Source organism: Eretmochelys imbricata, chromosome 7 (assembly GCF_965152235.1).
Source record: "Eretmochelys imbricata isolate rEreImb1 chromosome 7, rEreImb1.hap1, whole genome shotgun sequence".
Classification (NCBI taxonomy): domain Eukaryota; kingdom Metazoa; phylum Chordata; order Testudines; family Cheloniidae; genus Eretmochelys; species Eretmochelys imbricata.
The window spans coordinates 59061486-59078984 of NC_135578.1; the positions used below are offsets into that span (position 1 = coordinate 59061486).

The window sequence follows — 17499 nt, forward strand, 5'->3', positions numbered from 1 at the left end:
ATGCTGTTTATAGCTTTAACTAGAGACAACCAGAGGATGACAATTTCTTGTGACAGCAACACTTGCTTTTAAATTTGGTTTGGTTCTGCACTGGTATGAAACCAGAATGTTTTTGCGAAAACAAACTTGCATCAAAATGTCTATTTTTGGATCATAACTGGAGCTTTGCAGGTCTGGAAGGCCCGTGTATGTGGAAGACCCAGTTCAAGTCCCTGCACCGCCTGATTCCCAGCTGAGTTTTTCATCCCAGAACACTACGGATCAGGAAAAACAGGAAATTCTTTCCTCCAACTAAAAAATTTTGTCCAACCAGTTCCGACCCGATGTACTGTTACCCCCAGCGGGTCTGTAATGTCTTCTTTTTACACTCCACATCATGAAAGGGACAACATTTTCTCATTGATAAGAGACATGGCTTATCAGAGGCGTGAACTTCGTGGTTTCCCCAGGGGTGCTTGACTCCCGCTCCACCCCAGGCCCCTCCCCCACTCCACCCCTTTCCCCAGGGTTCCGCCCCTCCAAACCCACCCCGCCTCTTCCCTTCCCATTCCACCCCCTCCCCCGAGCGCACCCCACCCTCGCTTTGCCTCTTGCTGCCCCTGTTCCTCCCCCTCCCGCCCCATGCCTCCTGCACACCGCTGAACAGCTGATCACTGGCAGGCGGGAGGTGCTGAGGGAGGAAAGGAGCTGATTGGTGGGTGCTGAGCACTCACTATTTTTTTCCTGTGGGTGCTCCAGCCCCAGAGCACCCACAGAGTTGGTGCCTATATGGCATATTAAGTCAGATTGTTTCACCAATCAGCTTTGCTGTATGAGGAGGGTTACTATACCCAGGAATGGCTATTAGAGTGTGTCTATATAGAGGCTGTGACAAGTATAATCCATTTTGTGCAGGTTTTGACTCTGCTGGGATATTAGGCCAGACCTTCATCTGGTACAGATTGGGTTGCTACACTGAAATCCACAAAATGATGCCAATTTATGCCATCCAGGATGTGGTCACACACCTTTACTGCAGGCCTTGGGTTCAAACTTTGCCCGGGAACTTATATACGAAGGCTAATGGCACCTTGCAAATACCTGTCTGGGAAATTTCCCACTGTTGCTAACACTGCAGTAGTTCTAGTATGCCTATACTTTCACATTGTTTTTGTTGGGTGAATTCTGTTCTTTAAAAACAAGCCTGGATCAGCAGATGAACTGTACTCCTCATGCTCCAGTGGGTCCCCAGGTGTAATCTGATGTGAAAGAAAAGACAGCCAGGGAGGGAGACAGCTTCCAGATTAAAGCCTGACAGCAAGGCACTAACCCAGAGTCTGCTGACTGCACGGAATGGGAGTCTTCACTCACTTTGGAAAAATGAAGCAGATCACTTTCTTTGAAAAGCCTTTTTTTCCTGTCCATCTTCAAAACAGACAGAGAGACTGAGCCTCAGCAGGGGCCATATGTGATGTAGCCGGCTGGAGAGTGAAAAAATATTTGGGGCCAGATTCACCAGCAGGATTCCAGAGAGACGAAAGCAACTGGAATCAAATGTGCTTAAAGTTCAGCATGTGCTTAAGTACAGTGCTGAACGGAGGGCTAAGTCTGGCTGCTCATGTCATCTTTAAATAGGAGGTCTGAAGAAGGAAACATCTTAGCTACAGCAGCGGCCCTCAGGCACAATAAATAAGAATAATAGTAATTAACATTTGTGTATTTATATCGCATAGTCTATAGGGTGGCAGCAGTCTCATGATTTTGAGTGTTTTACTCTGTGACCTCAATGTTCTTTGCACAAAGCGTTTGGATCATATAATAACCTCCATTTATGTAATTCCTTTCATGCACTTTGCAAACTTCACACCCTGCACTAGTGAAACCTGCCTACTCTGGGGAGGAATGCAACAGCCTTTCCAGGAACTCTCGCCTGGCAGGATGTTAATGAACCCAATTGGAATTAGGCCAGGACTCCACAGTTAGCACCCATTCATGCATGAAGGGGCATGGAACACTGAACGACCACTGACAACCAGGTACCCATTTTTTCTCTCATCTGAAAGCAAAGCCATTAAACAGAAGCTTTGGGGACACAGTGCCCCAATGCCCTGCTGGGGTATTGATTCATTAGCAACAGTGAAAAATGTCAGAGTCTGCTTGGCTTGCTGGAGGTTCAGTCCATCAATGGCTATTAGCCAAGATGGTGAGGGATGCAACCCCCATGCTCTGGGTGTCCCTAAGCCTCTGTTTGCCAGAAGCTGGGAGTGGACAACAGGGGATGGATCACTTGACGATTACCTGTTCTGTTCACTCCCTCTGAAGCATCTGGCACTGGCCACTGTCAGAAGACAGGATCCTAGGCTAGATGGACCACTGGCTGTTCTTATGTTCTTGATCATTTGAGCCTGCAGACTAACCCTGAGACCAGGACCACATTGTGCTAGGCGCTGTAGAAACACGGGACAAAGACAGTCTCTGCCCCCAAGAGCTGACAATCCAAGTATAGGACAAGAGACAACTGATGGCTACAGACAGACTGACAGGAGTACATGGAAACAATGAGACAACATTAGTCAGGATGCCAGACAGTGGCATCAGTGCAGCAGTATCTGGAGGTTAGTTTGTTTTAAAGACCCATTCACCAACTGTCTTGGAAGTTTTCTTTTCTCTTAAGCTTTACAGATGGGTAAGTTCACTTACCTTTGTTACTCCTGATTTCCCCAGTTTGGAGCAGAATCAGGCCCTATATTTTGTATTGGAAAACACTCAAACCAACGTTGCCATCTATCAAGTTTTGTGTTATCTGGTATTTTTCTCAAAGCTCCAACTCTTGGAGGCATGTGAGACTCAAACTCAGCTAAAAGAAAAGGAGTACTTGTGGCACCTTAGAGACTAACCAATTTATTTGAGCATAAGCTTTCGTGAGCTGCAGCTCACTCTGATGAAGTGAGCAGCTCACGAAAGCTTATGCTCAAATAAATTGGTTAGTCTTTAAGGTGCCACAAGTACTCCTTTTCTTTTTGCGAATACAGACTAACACGGCTGCTACTCTGAAACCTGTCAATCTCAGCTTTCATTTAAAAAAAATTACATTTCTAGCCCTTATGATTGCAGAGAAAAGCTTGACAAGACCCAAGTTTAAGCTAAAGGCTCAGGCACCAGAAGACAAAGGTGAAATATCCGAAGTGTATGACGTTAAAATGATCTCTTGATCCAATCTCACAACTTTCTGAACACTGGGTGTTAGCAATACTGCCAAAATTATATTGAGAGAAACAAATACAGGGGAAAATAAAGTTATATAAAATAACTACTCACCAGGATAATTTTTCTTTGAGGTTTCAACAGCTTAGGTTTCTGAAAAGTATTGGCTATTGGAGCTATAAAAATAAATATCAAGAGATTACTTCACATAATGCAATTTGGGATTACTTTTAGCATGTGCATCAGCAGTTATACACCTGGATTAATAGCAGGTTAGCAACAGCAGCAAAAAACCTACATGCAAGTCTTGAAGTGTGAAGCACATTTGTTATTAAAATCTGTAACATGGAAAGAGCACAATTTTCAAAGCATGGTCCTCGTTTGTGTGTAGAGAGACGTGCCTGTGCGTCTCTGAGTGCTATGACTCTCACGCACTCATGAGACCCAGGCACACTGCACCCCTTGCATGACACGGGCAATGGTGCTCAGAAAGTCACATGCAGTGGCCTGCGTGTATGGAGTTGGAAACTCACTTTGAAAATTAGACCCTGAGGACTGGACTTTCAAACACTCAGTCTCTACAACCCAGGCAGGATTTTCGCAGGAGTTCAGCATGCTGGGTGCATTTTCTTTTGAAAATGAATGGGAGCTGAGGGGAGCTGGGCCCATTTGAAAACCTGCCCCCTGCCGGGGTGCTGAGCACTTGACAGTCTGGCCCTAGATGTATAAACAGGTCTAAACAGCATGACATGCCCTAGCAGATCTCAGGTAACAAAACCCCTCTCTCCACTGCCTTGCCAGTGAGGATTACAAGGCCCAGAGTCTCTAAGGCATTTAAGCGCCTATCAATGGAAGTTAGGCATCTAAATACATTTCAGGATGTGGGCCCAAAGCCTTTCACAAACATTGGTTACACATCATAGCACTCGTGGGAAACACTCTAGGTATGTAGGGCCCCCATTTGTCATGTGGGAGATCACAGGCATGGAGACATGAATGAATTTGGCCTAGCTCATGCAGTGAGTGGTAGAGTCCAAGATAGAACCCAGGAGTCCTGGCTCCCAACACCTTGCTCTCCCTGCTCAATCACACCCCTTGGCAGAAATACAGTTCTGTGGGCTGCGTTAGTTGCCTCATACCTTTCGCTGGGATAGCTGGGGGCTGCTCAGCCTTCTCTTTCTTTTTCTTTACTTTTTTGGGCTGTAGCGGGGACAGACTTGTCACACTGGTGACCGTCTCCCCTGAGCTGGAAAGCAAAGAGAAGGGAAAGGGGATGGTTATGGCAAGAATGAAATCTGTGCACTGACGTGTTCCAACCAATTGTTTTCACACAAACAAAAAATGTTTTCATGGTCCGTGGCAAATGACTTGGATTCTGACTTCAAAACATTTTGAAAATCTCTAATAATGCTTTGTAACTTCTGTCCCACTCCACCAGGCCCCACTCCTTGTCTAGTACACAGGCTATACGGTTGATAGACTTGTAGCTTCATCTGCTCTGGCTACCACAGGAAGTGCACGGTGTCCACATGGCCAGATTTCGACACAGGTTCATTTCAGTGGCAATTGTACCTTTCGCTATGATACTTACGTGACCCAAGAACTACAGTATCTGCACATGTTACAATTTGTAAACTCCCACCCCTTGGAGGTAGGAAAGTGCTGTTTTTCTCATGGGGACCACAGGCACACAGAGACTAAGGCCCAGTGATTTAAATGAGAGTTAGGCAGTTGGAAGATCTGGGAATTGAAGGATCTGGGCCGATGTGACTTGCCCGAGCCAGATAGAAAGTTTGTGGCAACATGAGGTCTTGACATCAGGTCTCTGATTAACACTCTAACCGGTGGACCATCTACCCTGTGAATTTTTGGAACTGAGAGAAGAATTTGGTTCAGTATCTGGAGGGACATGAGCCTGCAGTCACAGAAGGTGTCAGAATGACTGCAGCCCCTACAGGTAAGATCAAGAATTTCTGTGCTTACTCTTAAGCCATTAACTAGCGTCATTATGGGCCTAGCATGGGGCTGAGAGCCTCCCAATGTCTCTTCTTCAACAGGACTTGTGGATGCTCAGCGTGACTCATGAGCAGGCCCCAGTTTTCAGTGGATCAAAAAGTGCCTTAAAAAAGAGCAAACATGCTTAACATCGGACCCTAGTCTGTAACGGAAGCACCTAGAGTTCTGTAGGATGTCTGTGCTCCTGAGCACTAGTTGGTTTGGGGGATTATGATAGCTATGGCATGTCGTAAACACACCTGTAGAAAGAGGACCTCTGCCGTTGGGCCACTACGGTTCAGCAGCCTATAAGTCCCACAGAGTTCTCTTAGCTTTGCCAGCGTGATTATCAGTTCTGAAGGCCAGGATTAAAGCAGTCCTTCCTGGTTTGAGTATGTATGAAAGTATTCAGGCATGTAAGCTGATTGGGTCAGGGACTGTCTGTCTGTTCTGTTTGTACAGCACCTAGCACAATGGGGTCATGGTCCATAACTGGAGCTCATAGCCACCACAATAATAATTAATAACAACACTACAATCTATTCATCCTAATGCTTTTCCAACTAAGCTTCATGAAGAGGCAGTCACATTGTCCACTCAAGAGTAACAGAAATCAGGCCACATTCTCATTTTAAACAGCTGTAAAGCTGGGGTAATGCCATTGCCATCAGCGGAAGTACTTTGGATTTACACATGCATCCCTCAGAACAGAATCTGGTTCACTGTTTTTGATGGACACCATGGTTGGAATATTTAGCCCGAAGTGTAGGTTTATGTTAAAAAGCGCTTTTGTAAAAGTGCATGTTCAGTTTTTTTTTTTGTGATTTTGAAAATTAATTTCAGCTATGCAAACTAAGTTTGAGGGCAATTTTAAAGTTCCCCTGCACTATTGTGAATCTGAACACCACCAGCAAATTGTTACTGCATGAAAACCACAAAGGGAAACTGACCTAAAAACCCCCAACAACAGGCAACGCAACTGAACAGCCTTTTTTGACTAATTGAGCACAATGCCAAAAAGGAAAGCTCAAACCATAATGAAAAGGAAATTTGATTGTTTTAAAATTCTTCTGCATTGAAAGCGTTGTTAGAGCATAAATACGGTTTAAACATATGATTATCCTGATGTTGGCCAGTAAGGGCAGCAATCGGAAAGGGCTTAACGTCAATTCAGTTCATTCATTATTATTCCTGCTTGGCCACTTTAAAGAGAAACCACTGAGAAACTTATTTGTGGCTTGCCCTTTTAATTATAAATGCAGGGATTCTGCAGGGTTAACTAGCACCAGAAGATACAATAATTGCACTTGCAATCTTAGAAGCTAGGTCCTCAAACTAAACAAGGAGATTCATAAAGACTCCTTGGCTCAGAAACACTGTGTCTTTGTCTTGCTTCTCTTGTCCAGAGTTGAAAGGAAAGATTCTTTTTTAATCTTGGGATTCCCCCAATGGCTACCCCCCACCTCCTGGTTTGTACTTCAGGTCACATTATGCTTTCCTCATAGGATCTAGTGGGCTTTTAGAGAGCAAAGAACAGCAAGGAATTTGGAAAAAATAGGCATGCAAGTTGTCTTAAGATTAGAGCACCGGGAGAGAGAGTGATTTGCGGGTCTGTTATTGATGTTGAGCATCAACAGGGCCAGCTCTAGGTTTTTTGCCGCCCCAAGCAAAAAAAATTTTGGCCGCCCCCCTTTTTTGGCTTTTACACATGTTTGCACTTTGCAATGCTTTTGTTTTGTTTTGTTTTTTGGCTGTTTAAAATTTAAAAAAAATGAAAACAAAGAATTTGTAGTTAGTGAAATAAAACAATTTCCTAGTAGTGTACTCATTTAATTTTAACAAAATCACAATTACAAACAATTTGGGTTCAACTATACACTGTCCTGAAAAACGTTAGTGTCTTCGGATGTGCCCAGTTTCTCATAAATTAAAAGAATTGACATGAACTGAATTTTTCTGGTTTTTATACTTGCGTGGTCTTTTAATAATTCAGCGAAATCTAAATTTTTTTGCAATGGTACTTTCAACTGAAATTAATTTTAGCCCTATAACCATTGGCACCGACGCGACACGGAAATTGGTGCGAATGGCGCCGATAGGGTGGCACAGTACACACAAGTAATCGTGATTCCTGATTTAATTAATCAATAACCGTTAACATTTACACATTTACGCACGTTCACACTATGAGTGACCATGTCACGACGTGACATGATAGTTTTCACGTCACGCTCCTATCGCACTACTGGAGATTTTTTTGATCTTCATGTATTTTTTTTTTCCGTACATTGGTGGATTTTTCCGGAAAAAAAAAAAAAAAAAGGTGGCAGGAATCCCCTGGAAATGTGCCACTCCAAGCATGTGCTTGCTTTGCTGGTGCCTAGAGCATCAATGCACTGTGTTTCTGAATTTCAGACTCTTGCGAGAGCTGGCAACATGCTGAGTTTTAGGGTTTTACTATCCACATTAATGTCAAGAAAGCACCACTTCTCCTGTGTTTGCTTTGATCAAGTACTCTCCCTCCTCCAGACTGCTGCAGGATAACAAGAGATTGGACCAAGCCATGAAATTTGCACGTGGATTTGAAGAAGAATCTACACTTTCCCAATGGCGGTGAGATAGAACGGTTTCCAAGGGGAAGACTGGCTGTTTGGTATTGGCTCAGAAAAGAAGGCTGGCTTAGAGTTCAGGGTGCTACTGTGGGACTCAGAAAACCTAAGTTCAATTCCCCACCCTGTCACAGACTCCTTGAGTGACCTTGGGCAAGTTTGAGTTCAGATCCTCAAAGATATTCCAGATCCTACATTCCACTGATTGGAATGGAAATTGGGATCCTAAATACCTTTTCTGAGGGTCTGGGCCTTAATCAGTTTGTGCCACACTTCCCCATCTATACAATAGGGCTAATAGCACTGTCCTACCCTACGGGGGTGTTGTGCAGATACACACATTAAAGACTGTGAGGTCAGGTGCTCAGATATGACAATAATCAGGGCCATACAAGTCCCTTTGCTAGCCCTATCTGTGCAATTGGGACCTGGATTTTGGTTCAAATCTGAGCCGTCCCAAAGGCTGGGTGGAGAGTTGGATCTGTCTCTAACCAGGATCTCAGCTATGCACAATGCAATAGTTAGGATTTGCAAGAGTCTTGTGTAAACTGGTTCAAGGGGTTTGGTTCGATGGATTCTCACACCCCTAGATGCATGGTCAAGTCCCAAGCTGAATTGAGGCACTTTATTAGCAAGTATTTCTCAATCAGTCTCTCCTGGATGGATTGGATAGATTCTATGGGATTCATGATCATGTTCCAGGAGAGAAATTATCTTGATTATAGGATGGAAAATAAAAATGATGTGCACATTATACATTAACTAAGGCCCAGATGTGGCAAACACTTAAACACCGGAGTCAATGGGAATAGTCACGTGCTTAAAGTGGGGTATATGTGTAAGTGTTTGTCAGTTCAGGGCATCATACTAAAAATGCTGTTGCTTGCTGATTTTAATCCTGTTTCCTCCCACAGTTTTTGTTTGCTGTGATTCCATTCCTCCCTTTCCTCCGGCATTCAGTTATATGTGTTTCCTATTTGATTTTTACAATATTATCTCTGCTACAGCAGGCACTGGTGGGACGGCAGACTCTGACTTACCAAGGCTTTGTATCTAACTACCATACGCTTATTTTTGTCTCTTTGCACTTGTGGGCTTTTTCAAGTGGTTTAATTTTCTCCTTTCACTGCGTTCTCCACTGATCTCTTTTCATTTTTTTCCCCTTCCTGCTTCATCTGAGCTGCTTTCAAAACAGAAACAAGCGGCAACTATCAATGAAGGGAAATATGGAACTGCTGAGCTGTCTCTTCTGAATCCATGCTGCAGTTGCCGTGACTGGGAGGGTCACAGAACAGAGGTCATTCCAAGAGTAACATCAAAGCCTTGGGCTGCATTGACTCTTCTTGAACTATCAATTGCTTTATTGTGAATTCACTTAGGGCTCAATGTAGGGTAGGTTGCTATGCATGAATGCAGTAATTATCCCATTAGAGGGGATTGAACATTACACTGGCAGGATCTGGGATATGCTATACTTAGTCCAGGACCAGAGCCAAAAAGCACTACTAGACCGAGGGACTAGTGATAGAGTTGAGGTCCAACATCGTTCAGACTATAAGAGCTAGAAACAAATGCTTTATGTCACTGGAAAGCTGCAAACCTCTGCTTTCTTTGCACTGATATGAAGCATCCACTTCTGGGCCTGGCAGGTCATATGACATTTGTCATTTTTTGTTTTTATTTTAGTTCCAGTATTATTTATATCTCAGGAAACTCAAGAGTTGGGAATCGGTGATTAATACAATCTGAAAACTGGAATTCTGCCCTCACAGCTGTGCAAAGTAATTAACCACAGCAGCAGCTTATCAAGGGACCTGGTGGATTCTCTCCAGTCTTAGAAGTCTTTAAATAAAGATGGGATATCCTTCTTAGAGATCTGCTCCAGCTCAACCACAAGTTATTAAGCTGTTTGCACAAATCATTAATAAAAATCGCTGGCCTGTGCTGTGCCGGAGCTCAGACTAGATGATGAGAAATGGTTCCATCTTAGTCCGACAGGGCCAGATTTCTAAAGGCATTTAGGTGCCTAATTCCCATTGAAATTAATGGGTGTTAGGTGCCAAATAACTTTAAAATCTGACCTTAAGTGACTTAGGAACTTCTGAGTCTTAGGTTCCTAAGTCACTCAAGCACTTTGAATCCTCCCCCCTCCTGCAATCTATGATGACCCTACAAAGCTGCAAAATCAAGACTAACTCCACTGAAACTAATGGAGTACCACCACTATAACTAGATGACTTCCTAAGGTCCCTTCAAACTCTGATATTCTATGATTCTATGAACTCCCATCTGAGGTTGTAAGTAGGTCTCAGGTCTTCAGAAATTTAGGGGCACAAATCAATGGGACTTGAGCTCCTAAATAACTCCTGAAAATCCCACCCTGTGTCTAATGCTAAAAGTCACAGTTGCCATAGAGGGTCAAAGTAAATGGGAATAGGAATGTTGTGATTGCAAGGGCTGCTCCCCGGTGTTAGGAACCCTGCGGTGGGAACGACAGCACAAATATTTACAGGAGCAGTAAAGTTATCTGCGCACAAGTCCTGGCCCTGCTCTCCCAAGGGGAAGACCTGTAAGATCCCAGCTCTCCTTTTTTAAATTCAGTGCTGACTGTTACATGTTGTTAAACTGTTAACAAACCAACTGCTGCACACAAACACGTCAAGTGTGGTGCCACAGAGGCCATACAGATTTTTCCAGTTTTCACTCCAGCAAGGTTGATGGTTCAAATCCCAGCAAGGACCGATGGTCTGGTCACACCGGCATCCATTTCATGCCTTCTCTCTCCCTTCTGATGTCTAGAATGGAATTGTGCCCATGCCAAGCAGCCCTTCTGCTGGGACAGCTCAGAGTCTTTATGCACTGGGGATTAACTGCTTTCTTAAGGGGGAGGAAATACATGGTGATGTTGTCCTCTAGTGGACAGGAAGGAAATACCATAGCTAGCTGGTGGCATTACCATCTGGTAGCACGCTGGCTGACCACCAGCAGTGAGAGCCCATGCTGGAATAAGCCTATATTGCTCTCTGATTGGGAGACCCAGCCCCTGATAATTTCTTTTGGAAGTTCATGCCTGTGGCCCTAGGCATGGTGTACTTGTGGCAGACACAAACAGGAATATCAGGATGCAGTCTCTGTTCCATCTCCTAGAGGACATCCTCCTGCAATCCAGAGTTGAGGGATTGTGTTCACCCCCAGCATACCACACTGACTTTACCCAGCTTCAACCAGGGGCTCTCCCCTTCCAATCCACCCACCCCCATTGTTCCCTTGTCTCAGTCAGTGTCTCTCAAATAAACAATGTCCCAAAGGAGTCCGTGACCTCGGCCATTAACATTAACCAATCAAAACACATTTCAGTGAGTTCAGCTATAAACATTCCCTCCCACTTCAATAAGCATTCCGCTCATTGTCATGTCATCCCATGACCCTTCCAGGCAACTTGCAGACCCTTGCAGAGTTCTTTTCATCTAAGCATGTCCAGTTTCTACCACTCTGTCTGTCTCAGTGATTCACTGACTTTTATAACCATACCAGACTATGATGGGCTTTTCTAAGTTGTCCATGGTAACAGTACTGGCCTCTGGCCTGTGTGTCTTTGATTGCCGCTGGGCTAAGTTTCTGCTTTCAGTAAAGTTTCACTTGCACAATGGGATCTTGCTGAAGGAGTCAAAGGCAGGAGACAACTATGTTTGTGTACCTTTGCTGTGCATTCTGTGCTAGAGATGAGAACAGCTGATCTTTGAGATGCATGAAATCCAGAGCTGGATTTCATCCAATATATGTCTGAGAATGGACGTAGTCACGTCACCATTTTCACCACCATTATTTATTATCTGTACAGTGCACGACAGAATGCTGGGTGCGTTACACACAACCCATGCAAAAGACATTGGGTAAGATTTTCAAATGTGCCTAAGAGATTCAGGAGCCTAAGTCCCACTGACTTTCGCTTAGGCACATTCTGAAATTTTACGCATCTTTTTTGGAGCCCCAGTGAAAATAAAACAAGATTGGTACAACAGCTTATAATAAACAGAAGTGCATCCTCATTACCTGTTCTGGGGACTTTTCACCAGATAATGCTTCACTGTTAAAGAAAAAAACAACAGCAATAAATAAAGAAATGTGGCTTCACATATCCAGGATTTATGCGCTACAAAGAGACACAGCAGATAGTCCTAGCATAGCCACTCCTGGAACGGTATAGATGCCAACTTTTTACCACCAGAAAGCTGCTAGCTATAACCATGCATTATGCTGCAAATTAGAACATATTCTAACTTGAATAAGATTGTAAGGCCACGGAGAAAGAATGTAGCAAACAAAGCTAGGAATTGCAGGGCTGCGCAAATTCCAGTGGTTAGCCCAGGCAAGGGAGAGCAGGCTAAGGAGAGCCACTAAAGGCTGAGTAGCTGTCTTAAAAGCTTTTGATTCTCTCCTGGTGCTTCAGTTCTGCATTCTGTCCCCAAACTTCCTTTTTAAAAAATGTATGTTTCTGAAAACCCGAAGTAAAAAATAAACCATCCACCCACAGGAGCTGATTGAGTTCTTAACATACGGCTAGGTCGTGGCTTTAGGCACAGAGGCATTGCCAGATGGGATCAGCACCAAAGGCCAATATCTTGTCCCTGCCAGTGCTCAGCACCAGCTGCTGCAGTAGCTGGTGTAAGAACCCCACAGTAGTAGATGTGGGATGATCTGCCACCCGGGAAGGTATCATCAGACTGGCTAAGGCCCTGAAGCATGAGGCTTTATATCGCTTACAAAACAATTTTTTTTAGCATTAACTATTCTAACTCTGGGTGTCTTTGTGATCCAGTCCCTCTTTCAGCCCTGAGCCAGTGGTGTGCCCCTGCCCTTGAGGAGGGACTGAGGAGATATTGCCTCATAGACACCCTTCTGTGGGGCAAGCTCTGCTGGCTGCCATGTGGAGCTCTGACTTGCCTTGCCCACTTGCAGGGGGGAAGGTTGGGCATATAGCTCCCATTCTCTTCCCCATGCCCTGAGCCAGGATGCCTGGTCTTATGTGGTATATTCCCCCAGATCCCCTGAATGGCTGTGTAAGACTGGGGCCCAATCTAGCCCACATCTCTGATCAGGGTGTGTGGGCATATCTTTGTTTATGTTAGGCCCCACAATGCTTCACCCATTTGGGAAAAAAATGGTTACCTGTCCTGAAGGACTGCATTTTAGCACTAAAAGGAAAGCTGATGACTCAAGGGATGGTCTTGCTAAACTACAGCTAGGTCCCCAAGTCTAATCTAGTTCAGGTCCGTGGTCATCAAACGTTGTTACTACTTGGCAGCTGTTTGGTGGCTGACGTGATATAAGTAGAACTGGTCAGGAAACAGAATTTTTCCCCACACAAAATGTTGGACTTTTCAGCAAAATATCAAAAACTGAAATATTTCAGCCAATACCCAAAATATTGTCGTTCAAAATGGCTCCTCAGTGCCTCATGGGAGTTATAGTTTAGGTGTCTTATGCCCCCATTCTCCTGTATGGGCCAGGCTCTTTGACTGACTACATCTTCCATTAAGCATTATTTTCCTCCCTTTTGGTGAAGGGAGGGGTGCATCATAGGATTCCCTGGCCATGGTGCCTCATGGGAGATGAAGTCTGGTATGGAAACCCAGCCTATTAAGAAGAATGGGAGGCATAAGGCATCAAAAGTACAACTCCGATGAAGGCACTGTGGCAGCATTTTGAATGAAATATTTCAGTTTTTGGCCAAAATATTTTGGGTTTTGGTTGACAACCAAAAATGTTATGGTTATCAGGTATTCAGATTTTTAGTGAAATGTTGAAATATTTTGAGGAAAGCAGTCACTCAAAAAACAGTTTTGAGGAAAATTTTTCACCAGCTCTAGATGAGAGTTTAGTGGCCTGGAGGAGATCATTCAGCCCTTCATATCCAGGGGTTATCTGGAAAAGTCTAAACCATTGTTACTTGTCCTGTGATTAGAGAGTGGACTTCAGTCTTTACTAGAGACACACAGGGCTTTTGAACTGCACAAGTTGCTACTCTGCGTGATGGGCCAATTTCCTCTGTGACACAACTCCACGGAATTCAGTGAGTTAAACCTGTGATGAATTAGCCCCAGTCTTACACGTTTTCACATTAGTGCCGTGAAGCTAACTACAACTTTGGTCAGGTTTTTCACACTGACACCACAGACATCTACTGTTTCACCTGCTGTACATCATTATACGAGTTGCTCATTATTACAAGGTGGACTGGACCTTTAAGGGAGTTGGGGTCAGCCTCACCTTTGGCTATTTATCCACCTGCCAGGTGATGGACTTGGGTTGGGTCAGGTGATCATGACATGGTAGCCTGGGTGTGAGGCTCCTATAAGAAGAAGCATGAGTTCAACAGGTGCCTGAGTGATGATAGGAGCAAGGAAGGGCTCTCCAAAGTCAGGTATAAAAGGCCTGCAGGAAGCTAGTGGGTGAATCAGCTAAGGGGCTGGGGAAAAGACAGAGAATCTGGCATGGGCTGGACCACCCATAGTGGGTTTAGGAGACAGACTGACTGACTGTCCAGGAAAGGGTTACAGGAGAAGCTATGAGACAGGCCAAGGTAGGCAGTAGTCCAGGGAAGTGAAGCAAGGAGCCAGAGCACTTGGATCTTCTTTGCTGCAGTTGGGTCCCTGGACTGGGACCTACAGTAGAGGAAGGGAGGGCCTGGGACCCCTTACAAGGTCCCAGAGGAAGGAGGTGTGACAGCCCTGAGATGTGGGATGGCAGGATTATTGAGCCTGAATCCTGGCTGAAGACACAGAGTGATATTGCTGCATGACTATTTTGTTGGCCTTTCTGTTTGTTCCCAGCTGGAAGATGGGCTGGGCTGCATGATTTGGCTGGAAGGGCCCATCATGAAGAAGCCTGTCCCTGAAGGGGAAGCTGATGTGTGGAGCACAGGGACCCAGAGAAGGTAAGCAGATCATATCACTGGGTATTATTGGGGGAGCTGGGGAAGCTAATTAAAGTTGGCTCTTGGTGTTATGTTCTGCATGTGAATGTCAAAGGGAGAGGGAAGCTGTTGAATGAGAAAAGGCAGATTTGAGATTCAATGGTAAGGAGCCAGAATGTGACTCGTGGTACTTGCCTATGCAGGGGATGTAAGGAGCCCCTCACTCCCCTGTGCTTGCTACCTGTGTCACACCGTGAGTAGGGAAAGGAGCTTCCATGGCATTGCTGCTCCTGTGCAGGTCGGCGGGGAGTGGCTGGGTTCTGCCCCGCCCCACTCCCACCTCAGGTGAGCCAGCCCACCAGGGGGATTAAGCTGGGCTGGGCATAGTGGTGGTGCAGACTAGATCCCCACCGAGCAAGGGACCAAGCTCTGATTCTCAGAGGCAGGCTGGTTCCGGCTCTGCTCTAGGGCTAGAGACAAAGCCAAAAGTGACTCCTCAAGGTGGACTCAGGAGAATACATATTCATGGGGCGCTGGTCTGAGCAGACACTTGCCCTAACAGTATTGCCAATTATCAAAATGTAGCATACTGAGAACCTCTCCCAGGTAAGGTTCACCCTTCCAATACAGAATCATAATGTTGGCACTTCTTGCTTGGTGATGGTCAAGATTTAAATAAAAGTTGAATTCAGCCTGCCATTCATTTAATTCTAGGGCAGCCTAGGAAAGACAGCTTTCACACACACAGAAGGAATTACACGGGCCAGGACCCACCCTACATTAGCGCTAGCTCAAGAGAGGGCTTTTCTCGAGGCTGCTCATTCAGTTACCCCAGTGTCCATAAACAGAATTGGGAGCAAAATCTTCCCAGATGTCTCTTGAAGATCGGCCAGAATAAATCAGTGTGTCTTATCCATGTGACTCATTGTACAAAACATTTAAGTTAGTGTTTTGTTGCTGTCTTGGCACAGAGATTCTTCTACACTCTGAAGTGGTAGAAAAAGTACTGTGTGTTTCTTTTGGTTGCTATTCCTATGAAATCAGATCGATTTGGGTATTGGTGGCACCTCGGTCTCTCTCCTGTTCTCTGCCTGTCGCACCCAGTGTAGTCTTCTGAGGACTAAAATGCTTTTGTCGGAGTAGGATCTTTGGGCTCAGCACAGGAGTAGCTGAGCGAAGTGTAATGGCCTGTGGTATAGAGAGGTCCAACTAGTTGATCTCATGGTCCATTCAGGCCTCAAACTCTGTGAAACTATCAATCAGAAGCATAGCAACTTGGTTAGGTGCTCCACCTGTAAAAGGCAGCCCCGGCTTGAAATGTGCTTATGGTCAGACAAGATTACCTGTATAAATTATCCCTCTTTTCCCCGACATGTCTGTTCTGTGTGTATCTTTGAGTCATGAGAGCCTTCCTTACTGACACAAACATATTAGTCCTCAAGAGCCAGCACAAGATAACAAGTTGGATTCTCTTCTGTGTAACGCATCACAGAGGAAATCACTAGCTAAGTTCCCATTTCAGGGCCTCTCTGTCTCTTAATGGGGATGATGTGAGAGGCATTTCATAGCTGGGCTTTCAGATCTCCAGGTAGTTTGCAAGACTGACAGCTGGAAAACTACTCTTTTTCACTTACAGTAAATCTGACATAGATCCCACTGAGAGAGAATAAGTATAAAACAGAGTCTGGGTCCAGATCTCAACATAACCAGGATTTTGGGCAGGTTCAAGCTTCTCACTAAATGCCCAGTCATTTCACTTTTCAAGTAACATCTGCGCTTTAAACACGAACATAACACTTACAGCCACAAAGTCGCAGCTTAGAACAATGCCTTTAAGTAGAGCTGGTAAAAAAAATTTTGGCAAATAAACATTTTGTTCAGACTAGCTCCACATTTTTTCCAACTTTTTGATTTGCTGAAATTAAAAAAAAAAGTTTGGGGTTGAACCAAAAACAAACCTTTTTTCAACTTTTTTTTCCAAACTGCCAATGAACCAAAAAGCCATTATTTACCCAGCCCTATTTCTAAGCACAACTGATTAAAAAAAAAAAAGTTATTTTGTGAGAATTTGTTAATTTAACTGGTTTCGGGTTTTTTTCAAATTTCAGTGAGATTTAATTTTTTTTTTCCAAAAATTGAAAACCCCAACCAGTTCTAGAGCCAGTCGATGAAAAATTGCTAGCACTTTTCAAGGTTTCTTTTCTACCACTACTTGTATTTTTGAAAAATATAGTCCTTCAAAAGTCAGAACATTTTGACTCTGCTAATGCAATTGCTCCCGGAAAGACTCTAAGTTTATTCCGCTTAGAAGGGCATTATTGCTGGGGTTCACCTTCTCATGCATTAGAGATTCACATGTACCAGAGGCAGGATACAGAACTCAATAGACCAAATGTGTCATCTGATATGGCAGATCCTCAGAGGTGCAGATCACCAACCTGCTCACTGAAGTCAGTGGGCCTTATCCAAGCACAGCTTAAAGTCAATAGCAACAGATGAAGGAACTCCTTAACAGCAAGTTTAGTGAATATTTTAACACCCCCTCCTAGAAGATATAATAAGTAGCATTATATCCGCAAGGAAATAGGCTAAATGACTGAAGTCCCTTCCACCTTTATATTTCTATGATTCAACACACTCTGATCTATGAGAGGCCACAATTCTACTTCGGTATAGAATATTTTGTATAAGTTTTTGTTTTACGTGAATTACAAAAGTATTAGCTTATGTCTTGAAAGATCACTTCTTCCTCACACTTGCTGATACTAAACAGCCTTCAGGACAGAGTGATCCTTT

At 44.3% G+C, this 17499-nt stretch overlaps 1 protein-coding gene across 1 annotated transcript in view; it reads right to left on the minus strand.

Moving 5' to 3' along the window:
* VSTM4 (V-set and transmembrane domain containing 4) overlaps nucleotides 1-17499 on the minus strand; it is a 53760-nt gene that overhangs the window by 14095 nt on the left and 22166 nt on the right. The window contains exons 5-7 of the mRNA XM_077823060.1: nucleotides 11841-11874; nucleotides 4323-4429; nucleotides 3298-3359 (exon numbers count right to left, since the gene is read on the minus strand). Of these exons, the coding sequence (XP_077679186.1) occupies nucleotides 3298-3359; nucleotides 4323-4429; nucleotides 11841-11874 (203 nt within the window). The remainder of the gene's footprint in view (nucleotides 1-3297; nucleotides 3360-4322; nucleotides 4430-11840; nucleotides 11875-17499) is intronic.